Genomic DNA, 16,217 nt, shown 5'->3' with positions numbered 1-16,217 from the left:
AGGTGCTCAGTCGGTTGAGCATCTGACTCTTGATTTGGGATGGGGTAGTGATCTCAGAGTTGTGGGGTGGAGCCCCCTAGCTGGCTCCCTGCTAGGTGGGGAGTCTGCTTGAGATTCTCTCCCTCTCCCTTTGCCTCCCCTCACCACCACCACCCCCTTGCTCTCTCTCAAATAAATAAATAATCTTTAAAAAAGAGAAAAGGTTGGGGCGCCTGGGTGGCTCAGTCATTAAGCATCTGCCTTCGGCTCAGGGTGTGATCCCAGAACGCTGGGATCGAGCCCCACATCAGGCTCCTCGCTGGCAGCCTGCTTCTCCCTCTCCCACTCCCCCTGCTTGTGTTCCCTCTCTTGCTGGCTGTCTCTCTCTCTGTCAGATAAATAAATAAAATCTTTAAAAAATAATAAAAAATAAAAAAGAGAAAAAGTAAAGCCCTATCCAAATGACTAATTACCATAATGAGATCTGAAATTAACCTGCTAACTGTATGTCAGGAGTTTTTCTCATTACATCACCTCTGACTTTCTACAAATCTTTTACTATTTTTGTTCCACAGAGACATTGAAGTTAGGCAAGCTCTGTATTTAAGTAAATTCTTAAAGAGAAGCTACTTGCCCTCTACTTCTTTTCTTTCTTCTAGGCTTGAACTCTGTTGTGATGGTGGTGAGCCAGTTGAAACCATGAGGATTAGAAGGACTGATTGGCAAGAACATAGAAGGAACCTTGGCCCTGAATTACCTTGCGAAGTGAAGCTGCCTAACAGGCCCTAGATTGCTTGTCTACCTCGGACTGTTATATGAGAAAAAAGTATTTATCTTTTTTAGCTACTGTATTTTTTGATCTGTTAGGGAAACTTAATGTAGTCCCTAAAAGGGAAAACTTGGTCCCTGGAAGTGGTGTACCACAATAACAAAGATCTAAGCTATGCATGGCATTGGTAGGTATAAGCATATTGCTGGCTAGAAGGCTGGTGACTCTTTCCACATGTATTGGGATGTGTCACTTGTGTTAACTTGGAAGGCAGATTACCAAGCCTATAGCTTTGAGGAAAGGAGTTTTAAAAAGGTCAGAATGTAGGTTTGTGTTGGCTGATAGTCCTTGCTTTTAGCAAGGTTCAATAAAAAGAAGTCAGTTAATAATCAACCAGTTTGCAAGCAGAGCTGGAGAATAGAGCTCTACTACTGGACCCCATTCATAACGTTTGGTCTTGGTGTTGATCCACATACTATTATGCCATCTCTGAGAGATCAACTCAGGTACTCAATGTTTGAAGCTTTTCCTTATCACTCTCTTCTTTTCTAGAACAATATCCCTTTACAGAATGACAGAGCAAGAAAGAATTCTTGAAAGATGGACTTCTTCAATCTTTTTATTCCAAGGTCAGAGAAAGTTTAAGTGACTTGTCCAAGGTCAAATGGCCATTTCATTAGGTTCAATGACCTTCGCCCATGGAAGAATCTTTGGCATTGTACAGATGTTCCTCCCTGAGGCCTTTTTGTGTAGAATGGGTAATTATATCTAAGACTTCCATTACTTCCCCTTGCTTCCCAAGTTTAACCCTTTTATGTTCATAAGCTCATCTATCCCTCTAGTAGTTTTAGTACAGACTAAGTTGCTTTAACAGAGACCCTAAATATGGTGGTTTAAACACAGTTAAAGTTTATTTCTCTTTCAAATTACAGTAAAGGTAATGAAGAGGCTCACACTTCATTCCTGACACGCAACTTCCATTTCTGAATCTGAAATGGCTGTAGAGGAAATGTGGACTAGTAGTATGAGGCAGTCAAATTCTCCGTGGGGGGTGGGAAGGAGACAGGTTAAGACAACCTCTAAAATTGGTAAGAAATAGCAGATGAGCACATTACTTAGAAATAAGGTTAAAACAGGGGCACCTGGGTGGCTCAGTCAATTAAGTGTCTGCCTTTGGCCCTGGTCATGATCCCGGTCTGCTTCTCCCTCTCCCCTGTGCTCACTCTTTCTCAAATAAAATTAAAAAAAAAAAAAAAAAAAGGTAAAAACAGACTAGCAAAAAAGTTAAATGTGATTACTTCTGGGATCAGGAGTTGGGAGGGGCTACTTTACCACCCCCTTTTTAAATCACAATTTGATTTTTTAAAACCATGCAATTTTACTAGTTTTATAGTTAAAAAAATATAAACGAATGGACAAAACATATATAGGAAGTAAGGAAAAATAGTATCTTCAAACAAGTTATTTATTCAATTAGGCAAGTATTAAATATAAAAAATTAACCATAACAATCTAGAATAAAAACTTCAAGTGATACCAACATTGGTGAAGGAAGAGGGGCAGGGGGCCAATAGGAAGAAATGTTTGGAAGAGAAAGCAGGGAGGATGACAGTGTGCCAACCATCTTGTGTTGTTGTAAGACTCCAATATTGATAACTTTAAACACTGGTAAAGACAAATAAACATAATTAGGGGTTGGAAGTAACCACAACAAGAATAAAAACAGAATGTGTAGCTTTCAAACCTCAAGAAGAGGCAGTGGGCCTTAGGGTCCCTGATCTGTCTTTTGCGTCAACCAGTGTTTGGATGGAACAGACCCAAGGACTCCCCTTCTATCAGCCTCCCACCACTTTCCAACCTTTTTTCCAGTGATAACTTTGGAGCCATCTTCTCGGCCATCCTCTGCCTCCGGGACCAGCCAACATGCTATTTTGAGCTTAGTTCCTTATTACCGATCAATGGTGAACTCCCAGATTCCTCAGAATTATTTCACTGAGGTGGAGGCCGCCGTCAACCGCGTGGTCAGCATGCATCTGCAGGCCTCCTACACCTGCTTCTCTCCGGGTTTCTATGTTGACCTTGACGATGTGGCTCTGGAGCGCGCGGGCCGCTTCTTCTGCCTGTTGGCCGAGGAGAAGCACGAGCGTGCTGAGTGTCTCTTGAAGATGCGAAGTCAGCGAAAAGGCCGGGCGGAAGTGGTCTCAAAAGAGTTCTGTCCCCGCCCGGGTTCTGGAGAGGAACCAGAACCAGGACTGTCTGGATCTGCACGCCCTGGGTTCTGCGCACACAGGACCCCATCTCTGTGACTTGCTGGAGAACCACGATGAGAAGGTGATCGAGAAGATGGGCCGCCACCTAACAGGCCCCCCCTCAGGCTGGGCTGGGCGAGGCTCACACTGGAAGACGAGGAGCCCAGCAGCGTTTGAGGGGGCCCTTTAGGGGTCCCTCCCACCCAGGTGCCACCGCTTATGCCCGAGCTTCTCCCTCCAGCAACGAGGCAGCTTTTTTTTTTTTTTTAAGATTTTATTTATTTATTTGACAGAGATAGAGACAGCCAGCGAGAGAGGGAACACAAGCAGGGGGAGTGGGAGAGGAAGAAGCAGGCTCATAGCGGAGGAGCCTGATGTGGGGCTCGATCCCTTAACGCCGGGATCACGCCCTGAGCCGAAGGCAGACGCTTAACCGCTGTGCCACCCAGGCGCCCCCACGAGGCAGCTTTTCAACCACCCTGGAGCCCTCTCCCAAGCCTGGACCAAATGGAATTACTAAAGCTTTTTGCAGCAAACAACAAAAAACCTGAAGAAGAAAATTTGATTAAAAAAAAAAAAAACCAACCCGAAATCATGGTAAATACTAAACTTGTAATAAAGTGACAGAAATATATGAAAAACTGGCAAAACCATGAGAAGCTATCAAATGGAGATTTTAAATATTTCCACTTAGAAATGGCAAAGAGACCAAACAAATAAGCAAATATAAAGATGAATTTAAAATTTAAGTTCATGGGCACCTGGCTGGCTTAGTTGATGAAACATGCTACTCTTGATCTCTGGGTTTTAGGTTTGAGCCCCAGGTTGGGTGTAGCGATTACTTAAAAAATAAATAAAAGTTCAATCTAACACACTGTTCAATCTAACGTAATTCCCTATTCCATGTTTCCACATGGAAGTATTTCTCCAGAATGACACTCTGGTGCTTATTTTTTCCTACTTTCGCTCCCTAACTGCTTCTCAGGGCAGCAATGGTAGCCGATTAGTGTGTTTGGAAGATTTATACACATGTAGTTTTCTACCCGCCTCTCCACTCTCACTAGATCACTTACCTGATCTAGTAAAGGGGCTTTCAGATGTTTTCCTGAACATCCTGTAAGTTAGGTAGGTCACTCTGAGACTGGATGGATAGTTGAATTCAGGGAAATATTAACAAATCCTGTGCCATGGCCTCCAAACTACCTTTAACATAAAGTTCATAGACAACAAGCCACACCTGCTTGCTCAAGGTCTTCAATCAGCTGTTTAGTCTCTTCTTCGTTTTTTTTTTTTTTTTGGTTTTTGTTTTTTGTTTTGTTTAGTAAGCTCTATGCCCAACATGGGGCTTGAACTCATGACCCCAATTATCAAGAGTCACATGCTGTACTGACTAAGCCAGCCAGGCAACCCCAGTCTCTTATTCTTAAAAATAAGCAGGCAACCAAAGTTTAGCAGAAACCTGAGGAAAATACTTATCATGACAAACAAAGATACACAACAGGGGGAAAAAAAGACTATGTAGGAAAATGAAAACCTCAGAACAAAGAGAACCACCAGTTCAGACTTGCACGGAATGACTCAAGAGAAATATAGAGTGATGCCTTTACAGCATATGTTTAATCTGATCGAGTCTGGGTGAACCTGGCCTAGATGGCCTAGATTATTAGCTGTACTTAGCTAAACCATGTGCTGACGAACTTTCTCTTTTTTTTCAAGCCCTGTTCCCTGATCATTTGAGAACACACAAGTGTTCTGCTTTCATCTACTCCTGAGAGCTAAAGTAAAAGCGGGGGGGGGGGGGGCGCGGGGAACAGGGAACTTGAAAGCAGAAGGGGCGCCTGGGTGGCACAGCGGTTAAGCGTCTGCCTTCGGCTCAGGGCGTGATCCCGGCGTTCTGGGATCGAGCCCCACATCAGGCTCTTCCGCTATGAGCCTGCTTCTTCCTCTCCCACTCCCCCTGCTTGTGTTCCCTCTCTCGCTGGCTGTCTCTATCTCTGTCAAATAAACAAATAAAATCTTTGAAAGCAGAAAAGCCTAGGCAGCCCACTCCCCCAGACTGTGTTACAGGCAGATATTCAGTTCTAATCACTGACACTTTCCAAAATACACTAACTGTGGATAACCCTAAGTTTTCCAAGATTTGCTCAGGACCTTGCCCAGTGACTTCTACAGAAAAGGTTCTTGTAAATTCTCAGAGAAACTGGAGCATGACAATGATCCAGTGCCTCTTTTCAGCTTATCTTCTCCTGGGAAACCTCATCAAACAGTAGCAATACTGCCTTCTATATAGAGCTGTTTTTGCATGCTAGTACCTCCCTTTTATATAAATCATCTCTCACACTCCTATATTTATATGTATATTTTTGATAAAACAAATTATTTCATACACCCCCCCCCCAGTATCAAGCAGGAATGCAAGAACGGTTTGATATCAGAAAATCAATGTTCTTCATCATACTATTACTAAAGGTGAAAAATCAAGACAATGTAGATTTAAATCAAATCAAATGTAGATTTAAATTAGCATTAAAAGGGAACTTTTTAAAAAAAGACTTTGAGAGAGAGAGCACACACACAGAGAGAGAAGCAGGCTCCCCACGGAGCAGAGAGCCCAACGTGGGGCTCCATCCCAGGACCCTGAGATCATGACCTAAGCCGAAAGCAGACACTTAACCGACTGAGCCACCCAGGTGCCCCAAAGGGAACTTTTGATAAAAGATTAACTAGCATTAAACTCACAGCAAACACACATTTAATAGAGCAAATTTAGACTCTCAGGCAGAAAAAAACAAAAATGCCTCCTACCACAACCACTGTCAAATACAGACTGGCAACCTAGCCAAAACAAAGAGAATGAGAAGTACAAGGATTGCAAAGGAAGAGATAAGACTGTCATTATTTGCATTTACATAGACAACCCAAGAGAACCAATACTAGAAATAATATGCCTTCATTGAAACTGCAAATACAAGAACACACCAAGTTCAATATATTTCTCTGTACCAGATATAAGAAGACACCATTTTCAATGGCCACAAAATTTATCAAGTGCCTAGGAACTAGCCAACACAACAGAGACAAACAAAATATCAACAAACACACATACACATAATGTCCTGAATGGAGACTGAAATTATGTTCATAAATGAGATGATTTGACCTTATAAATATGTCAATTCCAAATAACCTATAAATTCAATGTAATTCCAATAAAAATCTGGTTTTTTTTAAAAAGGGAATTTGATAAACTTATATTACAACTTAAATAGAAGAATAAAAATCCACAAATAGCTAATTTTCACAAAGTGTGACAAAACAGATTCACCTATCAAATATTAGGACATATTACAAAGTAACATTAATCGGGACTGTTGTACTGGGAAAGGAACTGATACATATGTCAATAGAACAGAGATCCTCAAAATTGCATGTTTACGGGAACTTGGTATGTAATAAAATGGGGAAAATATGTACTATTAGGGAGATGGTTAGAAAAACGGACTACAATCCTATTCTGCATGCCCAAAAGATATTCACACTCACAAGACCCAAAAAGATATAACTTGGTACCAAGGTCGCTTAGCTTGGCAGAAGATATACCACAGTAAACATATCATGTAGAGGAAGGCATTCTACTTAGGTAAGCCTCATGTGCCACAGGAACCACTGTCTTGTAAAAATCCCTAACAGTAGGTTCCAGGTCTCTGCAATGAGCAAAAGCTCAGTTACCAGTCCTACCTTACTCAGCGAAGTCTTAAAACCTGTACTTTTTCTTTGTACAACCAAACATGTTGCTGAGTAAGCAGCTTGCATTCCATATTTATCCTAACTCAACAGATTTCCAAGGAAATTGTGCTAAGGAGAAGGTAAAACCAAGATCATTTTCCCATACATGGAGAGAAGGGGTTTTGTTAACCCTTTTCCTTTAATGACTAGCTGGAGAGAAAGTTGGATTCATACCACATACCGTATCCAAAAATGAATTCCAATTAAATTAAAGACCTAAATGTAAATGGTGAAACTATAAAACTGATAGAAGAACAAGACCCAAAAACCACAACTGGGAAAATTAAAGATTTCTATTCCATGAAGGACGCCAAAGACAAGAATTAACAAATGACAAAACTAAGTTATTTACAACATCGGCACCTCACAAGAGAGTATCATGTCTAAAATACATAAAAAATTTTTTACTACACAATTAGCAGGAAAGATAAAAACCTAATAGAAAAAAGGGCAAATTACAAGTATTTTTCACAGGATGGAAAACGAGAATGACTAAAAGCATATGCCTAGCCTCATTAGTAATCAGACAATGCAGATTAAGACAAAACACAGTTTCACACATATCATATTAACAAAAATCAGAAAATGTCAAGTGCTGCTGAAGATGCAGATAAAATGAAACCCTCATGCCTTGCTGGTCCAAGTGTAGAGTGGTACAACCATTCCTGAGAAAAATTCAGCCTTACTTACCTGAAATTAAATATGCATCAACCCCGAACCCAAGCCATTCTACTCTAGGACATATATCCCATAGAAACTACAGGGCAGGTTCACAGGAAGACACGTACAAGTTTGTAGAAGGTGGAACAGCTGGAACAACTTAAGTATCTATGACTAGAGGAAAAGATCAACTATGGTATGTTAATGCAGCACAATAATATGCACCAGTCAGGAGCATGTTATATAAGGTAACATGAATAGGTCTTAAAACCTAATATTTTATGAAAGTTAGGAGCAAAATGAGTATCATTTATATAGAAAACAGATAAAATATATATTTTTTCAAGGAAATATATCAAAAATTTGGAAAATGGCTTGTAAAGATAAACATTAAATATAGTAGGGAATAAGGAGTATGGATTTGCAGGCAGGAGAGGAATAAAAGCTAGTAAGGTGAAATAAAACAGAACAAAAGTGTAGCCTTTCTAGACCAATGACATGGATGTCATAAATGAAGAGTATGGCTAATGACTCAATTCTGAACACCTGAGATCCTTACAAACCAAAACACTTATTTTACATGAGCAGAAACACTGTTAATGATGTTTAAACACTATTTCTTTAAATGTGAAAAACTATTCATGGGACATATGGTAAGTATTCCACAGGATTTATACATTTGCTGAGTTTAAAAGAAACAGTTCATTCTCCCAAATAAGATAAGCTAAATAAAAAACTAATATGAAAGAACATTTCAAGGCAATGCTGAAAAAAACAAAATTTCTTGTGTTGAATAAATATTCCAATCTGTTTTTCTAAGTTAGGCCATTCTCATATTCAGCAAAATAATTTTAAATTACATTTTGGGCAAAGTTATAAGTACAAGTGAATTTTGATTTTTTAAAATTTTTTGATTAAGTATATGTAATTCTGAAATTCTAGATGGATATAAATCCTTTGTCACATTTTAACAGGATGTAAGGAGTTTCGATATACACAGAAAAATTTACAAAACATATATACTTGCTGTAAAATCGTACTTTTGATTTTGCTTTACATTTTTTAAGAGCACTCTCTTGTGAGGCAGATGTAGCAGCTATCCCCAATGTTGTCAATGAGGAAACTAAAAAATAATGTGAGTTAAATCGTATAGTAAGTTCATAGTGGTATTCAGACTAACATCTTGATTTCCCAAAACCTAGATTTGTGGTCTTGTTTTTATTTATAACCCTGTAGGTAATTTTCATGTAAATGTAAATCTGATATTTTTCTTTAAATCACAAGGAAATAGAACAAATTGGTCTGCAGTATTTAATATACATGATATGAAGAAAAAGACACTTTTTATATTAATTCCAATCCTGAAAAAGAGTTAACAGTTTATCTTCAAAAAAAGTCAACCAAGTTTAATATATTTTTATTTGTCCATTAAAAGTAACTTCACAACCTATTAAAAAGGAAATTTTAACTGAAAAACAATTTCTATTTTTTCTATTAAAGCATAAGATAAAGGATAGCTGTATTCAAGTAAATGTATAATTACGACATGACAGACTAAATCAAGTACCCAAATAAATGTTAAACATGAAAATTTATACTCCTCTTACCTTTTCCTTTCTAAACTGATAAAATACAACTGGAAAAAAAATTTACATGAAACCTGTTTTCTTACTGTAACTTGTGATTTATTGTTCTATTTAATTGAACACGTTTTGGTTTCAGTTAGTAATTTCTGTGAAGTAGTACTTAAATGAATTCCTAAAAATAACAATATTAGAGCTGTGAACATTACATTTAATCTCATCTAAAAAATTATACCAAAACTGTCATGATAAAAAAGGCTATAAAATTTCTCTTATTCTAAATTCCTTTCCCAGAATTCTAACAGAAAAGGCATTTTCAGACACAAATAGTTAACAGTCAGATAATGTATACTGCAATTTAGTATACTTAGCTGAAAAACAAACACCCAAAGAAAAGTGAAATTGTTTCTGTCATTCATTCTGTGTTATACTCTTCTCCTTATGCACCTTTAATAGGAGTCACACTTTCTATCCTAGAGATTCACCTTTTCTAACTTAAATAGTGCTGACTCAACATTTCACCCCCACTTCACTTCTAGCAATCAATTTAGATGTCTCAACACCAAATTTAATAATCTGTTTTATCAAAAATTGTTTCAAGGACAAATTTCCATAAATTACTCTGACAACAAAAAAAGCAGAACCTCTAATTGTAGAACACAAATGTAAAATAATATACAAGAAACTTTACCTCAACTTGAAGACTAAATAATATCTGGGTGTTAAAAATTAGGCCTAAGATAAATAAATTTTACTATCATACAGTTTTTTTTCTGCACAGAGTCAATATTTGTATTTTAAATTATATGTTACTTATACTGTCATTTCAAAAGAGAGGTTCCCAAAAAGCCTTTTAATAAAATTCTATGCTGAGTATATATTTGGTTCTTATATGCTTTTGTGTGAACTGTTCTAGAATTACTTATTTGATGAACTTAAGTCTATAAGAAGATGAAAATACTCAATCTTTATCAAATAATTCCAGGTTTGAAAAATATCTGTAAATGTATTCTTGTGTACCTGTATTCCTGATATTATTATTTTGTAGTATGGTCACAGCAAGTATATGGATTTTCCAATTTTGTAAGGAAATACTCAGTGTAATGAAATTTAACTGCCTTTAAAATCATTATTAAACACAAAACAAGTCATATGTTGTCATACGCTAAATGTCAATTCAGCATTTTATTTATAGTCTCAGTAGTAAAAACTAAACCTAAAAGAAATGTGTATCCAATGTGACACGTTTTCAATGTTTACAGAAGAACCTGAATATGGAATTTAAAAAGTAATCATACTAGGGGAAAGCAGAGAATCCATGAGAAGATTTAAATCATTACTGATTATATTGTTATATGCAAACTCAAAGGATTTGAGTCTTGGCTGGAGAAAAAGAAAGTAAATCTTTCATACATTCTGATTTATCCAGGATGAAAACTAGTCATATTGTAAAGGGATAAAAAGTTCTGTGATCCTCAGAAGAAATGGAAATAATCTGTAAGAAAGATAAATTTTTGCCTTTTTACTAGCAGGAGAAACTATAAGGGTTAAATATCACTCTAGAACCATCTCCTTCAGAATACCCCTAGTGACCTTTACAAGATAAATTTTTAAAAATACAATAAAAGGTAACAGTATCAATTGTTGGTAGGTAAAAACATATTACTGTCAAAGCAAACCCAAGACTGGATATAACACAGATCAGAAAATTTTTATTATTCAGTTTAAAATTGAAAAAAAAAAGTAGACTTTGCCTGTTCTCATATTTATATGTTATCACTCAATTTCTGAGGATTCCAAATCAATTAAGCTCTAACTTTAAAAAGCATTAAATTAAAGACCCCTACTGCAGCAGTGTATTCTATAGTTCATCAATCTTATTTTCAATAAAACATAGGATTTTAAATAAGATGAAAATGATAGCAGTCTCCATAATCTTAAAATCTAGGTGAAACAAATATCTTCATGGTCCAATAACTTGTAAAATGTAACCAGGTCACTAGACCAACAAACTAGTGTACAACTTTAATAATTTCTAGCAGCAAAACACCTGGAATAGCCATTAACAAATGTGTTCATTGGATTGTAGATTAATTTCTTTGTAAGAAGTAATTTTTAAAAAGTATAGTTCAATTGCAGGCAAACATGAAAGATATCAAAGATCTTGTTTATCTCCACCTTTCCCAGTGGAATCAGGTGCAACTGGAACCTTACTAGTTTCAACAAAAACAGATTCAAAGGCAGCTTCCTGTTCATCCAAAGAATCACCAGCCGTGGCTCCTTTAGTTAGTGTTGTGTTGGTAAAAGATTGTTGCTGCTTGGAAATTTTGCTGGATTCCACTGCTTTTCTACCTCTTCTTTTACCAAGAATTTTGACATAATTAGCAGGTATAAGTCCTGTTGTTTGACCATCAAGACTAGCCAGAAGCCAACCACGCACTTTGGGTTGTTGTTCTGATGGAAGAAAAGACATCCTTGTAATTATAACACACTTTGGAGTCCAACAAAATATGGATAATAAAATATTAAGTAAAATCTATACTTACATACTAAAATATATAAACAGTATATATATTCAAAATCAAATGATGAGTAGGCTTAACAGTTCTAAGGTCCCTTCTTATAATTTATACTTTTTATTTTATACTTAGTAAATATATTTTCAACCTTGAAAAACATGAAGTTTATATCGGTTGGTCCATTCATAAAGTAAGGAGATTTGGTTCTCCCAAAAGCTAAAACTAACATCAGTGTTTTTCATATTTTAAATTGAAATTTAAGAAATGAACTTCTCGTTCCTTCTCAGTAGAAGTTAGGAGCAAGTATAGAAAACATATACATTTATACAAGCCAAATTACTTTATATACTTTTGGCCAAAATATACAATTCATTCTATGTGATTGTGATGAACAATTCTTTTTTTTTTTTTAAGTAGTCTTCTTGTTAGCATGGAGCCTAATGTGGGGCTTGAACTCATGACCCTGAGACCAAGACCTTAGCTGATATCAAGAGTCGGATGCTTAACCAAGCCAGTCAAGTGCCCTTATGATGAACAATTCAAGAAAGTGAATGCTGCTGATTTTAATCCAAGATGGGCAAAAACAAAGACCTCAGTTATCTCTAGCCACATGACAAAAAAGGTAAGGCAATACTCTCAGCTTAAAGAAGGAAAGATTTATTTAATATATTCAATTTTGTATTTTGGTATGTTCAAGATAGCCTGTATCTTTAAAAAGCTGTTTAATTTTCAATTTTAGTTCAACACTGTAATTCAGGCACAATATGACATTTGTATGTTTAATACTCTACAATACAGAAAAGAAATAAAACACTTAAAATCAACCATGTCTGTGATGATCTTGTTCTAAATGCTCAACTGTGCTTTATGTGAGCAATGGAGAAAAGCAAAGAAGCAAAGCTAAAGAGTCATCATTAGTGGGAGAATAATTTGAGATATAAAATTCTCCTGAAATATTATAATGTAATTGAAAGAAACCACACTTGACCTTTCTTATATTTTATTTAGATTAATTAAACTTAATTATTTGAAAGTGCTATTTTCACTAGAAGAAAAATATGAATATAATACTTAGAAGCTTAGCTTTTGTGTATGAGGGATGAGGCAGAGATTTAGCAAATTTGATCCAATTTTTCAATTATTTATACAATAAACAAATAATGTGAACACTGAAGGTATTTTTCCCCCTATATAGGAATGACTAAAACTAATTAAAGGCTCAAGTTTCCATTAATAGATTACATGAGAAACCACCAAAGTGGTTACAAGTGTAGGTTCTGAAGTAGGACAAACCTAGGTTCATAGTTGAACTCCATTACATCTTAGCTTTGTGATCCTGGACAATTTAGTCATTCTGAGTCTTAGTTTTCTCGTAAGTAAAATAGGGACAGTATAATAACAGTACCCACATCGTAACATTATTATAAGGGTTAAATGCAAGATGTAAACTACAGTGCCTCGCACTATAAAAGACAGCTGTTGTCACTAGTATCTTTACCAACAAAATGTTACTTTTCCTAGCAAACCTGAATCCCCACAAACAAACAAAAATCTTTCTTCCCCCCCAAATCCATTAAAAATTCTGATCATGATTACTCGGGAAAGCTAAAGGGAAAAGGCCATTTTGCCTGGAGCCATTAAAAACTATTCGTGACCTGGTCCAAAAATAAACCTGAGATATGTATACATTTTTTGCTGAGGTTCTTTAATACTTCATGACAGTAATTCCTACAATATTCATATTGGATTTTCTAAAGTAAACACTATTCAAATAAAAAAGCAATACCAGTCTGAGCAAAGACTGACAGGGATACTTACATGACACTGGATAATTTCTTTGGGTTGTTAGATTTATTACACGCAGTGCTTACTTCATGTTTTTGTGTGGGGATTAACAGAGTTTAGAATTCAAGTTTTGAGTTTAGAAGAGATTATATAAACAAAATCTTTCCTCATCTCAGTGAAGTATTACTGGAACAACCCTGCTGGGCATTTCTCCCCCACACCTCCAGATTTGGAAGTTCTAAATTGACACAAAAGAGAAATCCTAGCAACTACTTCTGAGTTAACAATGACCATGATCCTTTGTTGAAGTTTTTAATACTCCATTTACAAATTCAAAAAATTCATTTTATTACCTTTGAGAGCTAAGTTTAGCATATCGCCAGCACGGAAAGAAATTTCTTCTTCAGATACGGCAGCAAAATCATATTCTGCTCTAGCAACAACATGGTCATCCTCACCACTTGCCCAGTTCGTATTGTCTACAAACCAAATTAAGAATTAAGATTAAGGATTAGGGTTTACAGTTCACTGGCTATGGTTTATAAACTGCATAAATTTATTTGCCCAAGATAAATATGTAATTAACACCATATAAAATCCAACAATATGTTCACTAGGATATCTATTACGAACTTTCTTTTTCTTCAAGCTCAAAATTACAATTACCTGCGTATTGTTTTATTCACTTCCCTGCCAGTAAGTTTTAGAAAGATAAGGGAATTATGTCCTATGTATCTTTGTATCCTCTACAGCATCAAGTTCAGTACCTTGTAGACAGTAGTTAAGCAATGTGTACTGTTATATTAAACAAACCATAAATAAATCAATAAGCCTGTTTTTGCTACATATTCATTTTCCAGTTTTCAAGTTGTTAACTGAAAATATAACTGGATCAAAATACTATATACAAATGAATATGAAGAATGTTAATTTAACAAATCTATTCTTGAAATTTGAGATTGTTATATGGTTTTTGAACCCATTCTCTCACTCTTACCTGTTACTTCATCATTATGGGTAGACAGCAGTTTCCAGATGAGGTAAGGACCACCAAGGATAACAGCAAAGAACAAGAATATTGGCCAAGATTTTGCTGAGTTAGCTGCTCTGTCCTCAGCACCAAGGCAAGCCACAGTTCCTTCACTTTCTGCCCACAGGTCCTCATTCTCAGAGCCCCTTCTTAAGCCTATCATCCACTGCAATCGTCTGTAAAGATACCTAATAGTCCTAACTAATGCAAAAGCTGAAAAAACCTTTGTGAAATGTATTTTTAATCGGGAAAAGTGATTTGCTACATCCAATACAGCCCTGAAACTGTTATAGACAGCTGAAAAGGTAGCATCCATCATCATACTGACGGAGGCAAATGCATGCACAATACTTTCAATGGACTGAAATGCACCTCTGCTGCTTTCTTCAGCTTGCTGAACAAATCTACTAGGTGGCAGATCATCTACACGGAGGCGGTTATAGCCCAACCCATTATATCCATAACTATAAGGGCTATAGCTTCCATAAAATGAATTTCCATAGGCACCATATCCTGAAGAAAATGAACTGTAAGCAGGTCTGAAAGTATTCACACTGCTGCTTCCTGTCTGCTGTGATGGCCTTGGAAGAATAGGTGGGGGCACTCTGGTAAGTGTTGGTTGTCCAGGTCTTGTTAATAAAGTAGGACCCAAATCAGCAGATCTAAAACCAAATAAAGATTCAAAATAGTAACTTAAGCACATAATAAATTCAATTAAAAGTAACTATTAAACACCTCTTACATATCTAGTGTTAACAACAGATCTATTGAAGATAAGAATTAGTCTCTAATATCCACATGCTTAGAATCTCAGTCTTAAAATGAATAAGCAAAATAGCTGACTAAACTCTGATATTTTCTCGTTTACTTATGCTGGCATTATTAGAAGTATCTTTATTTTCTCAGAGTTAGGTACAACTACATATCTGTCTATCCTTGCACCTAAATGGCACTATCTTTATTACTGTAGTTTTAAAATAGGTCTTAGTATCCAATAAAACAAGTCCTCCTACAATGTTCTTCAACTTCAAGAGTGTTTTGGCTACTTGACCCTTGGAATTTCCACATTCCACATTTTAGTATCAGAGCTTGAAGTTCCATACCCTCTCCCCCCAAAAACCCAATTGAGATTGTTTGGGATTATACTGAATCTGAAGGTTAATTTGACATAAACCACATCTTTACAATAGTGAGAGTTTCAACTCACATTTATTAGGTCTTTTAAAGATTTTTCTCATTAATGGTTTTTAAAAATAACTTTATTGAGTCTCCACAGTGTTTTATAGTTTCCATGTGGCAGGTTTTCTCTAAATTTATTCACATATACTTGATATTTTTTGATGCTATTGTAAATGGTGTCTTCTAGAATTTCACTTTGATACTGTTATGTAAAAATATTAGATTTTAAAAAAATATAGTCCTTGTATCCAGCAATCTTGTTTTTGATTCTATTGGATTTTCAAAAACCTTAAGGATTTGCAGTCATACTGTATGTGAATAATGTTAGGTTTATTTCTTCTTTTTCAATTCTTACAGCTCTGATTATTAAGCTAATATACTTCGGACATGCTGTACAATCTTGAATAGAAGTGATAACAGGGATCGTTGTCTCATTCCTGATCTCAAAGGGAAAGTTCTCAACATGTCACCATTGATTATTATGTTTGCTGCAGGGTTGCTGTAAATTTAGTAGTTCCTTTTCCATTTCTATTTGCTAAGAGTTTTTAGCATGAATGAACACTGAATCTTATCAAATGATTTCTTGGCATCTATCAAGATTATTATTTTATTTATGAATTCAATTTCTTTAGTATCATCTACTTAAAATAAGGTCTGTGGACCAGCGCTAATTTATGA

General features: G+C 36.0%; 1 protein-coding gene and 1 pseudogene across 1 annotated transcript in view; one reads left to right on the top strand and one right to left on the bottom strand.

Annotated features, from left to right (window-relative positions):
- Window positions 1-2,551: 2,551 nt before the first annotated feature.
- LOC123000327 (ferritin light chain-like) lies at window positions 2,552-3,187 on the top strand (annotated as a pseudogene).
- A 5,657-nt stretch (window positions 3,188-8,844) lies between these two features.
- PEX13 (peroxisomal biogenesis factor 13) overlaps window positions 8,845-16,217 on the bottom strand; it is a 31,202-nt gene continuing 23,829 nt past the window's right edge. Inside the window, exons 2-4 of the mRNA XM_026485287.4 lie at window positions 14,328-15,022; window positions 13,684-13,809; window positions 8,845-11,480 (exon numbers count right to left, since the gene is read on the bottom strand). Of these exons, the coding sequence (XP_026341072.1) occupies window positions 11,182-11,480; window positions 13,684-13,809; window positions 14,328-15,022 (1,120 nt within the window). The 3' untranslated portion in view covers window positions 8,845-11,181. The remainder of the gene's footprint in view (window positions 11,481-13,683; window positions 13,810-14,327; window positions 15,023-16,217) is intronic.

Source organism: Ursus arctos, unplaced genomic scaffold (genome assembly GCF_023065955.2).
Source record: "Ursus arctos isolate Adak ecotype North America unplaced genomic scaffold, UrsArc2.0 scaffold_8, whole genome shotgun sequence".
Lineage (NCBI taxonomy): Eukaryota > Metazoa > Chordata > Mammalia > Carnivora > Ursidae > Ursus > Ursus arctos.
The sequence above is the reverse complement of the archived record's forward strand: the minus strand, read 5'-3'. Positions and strand labels throughout refer to the sequence as shown.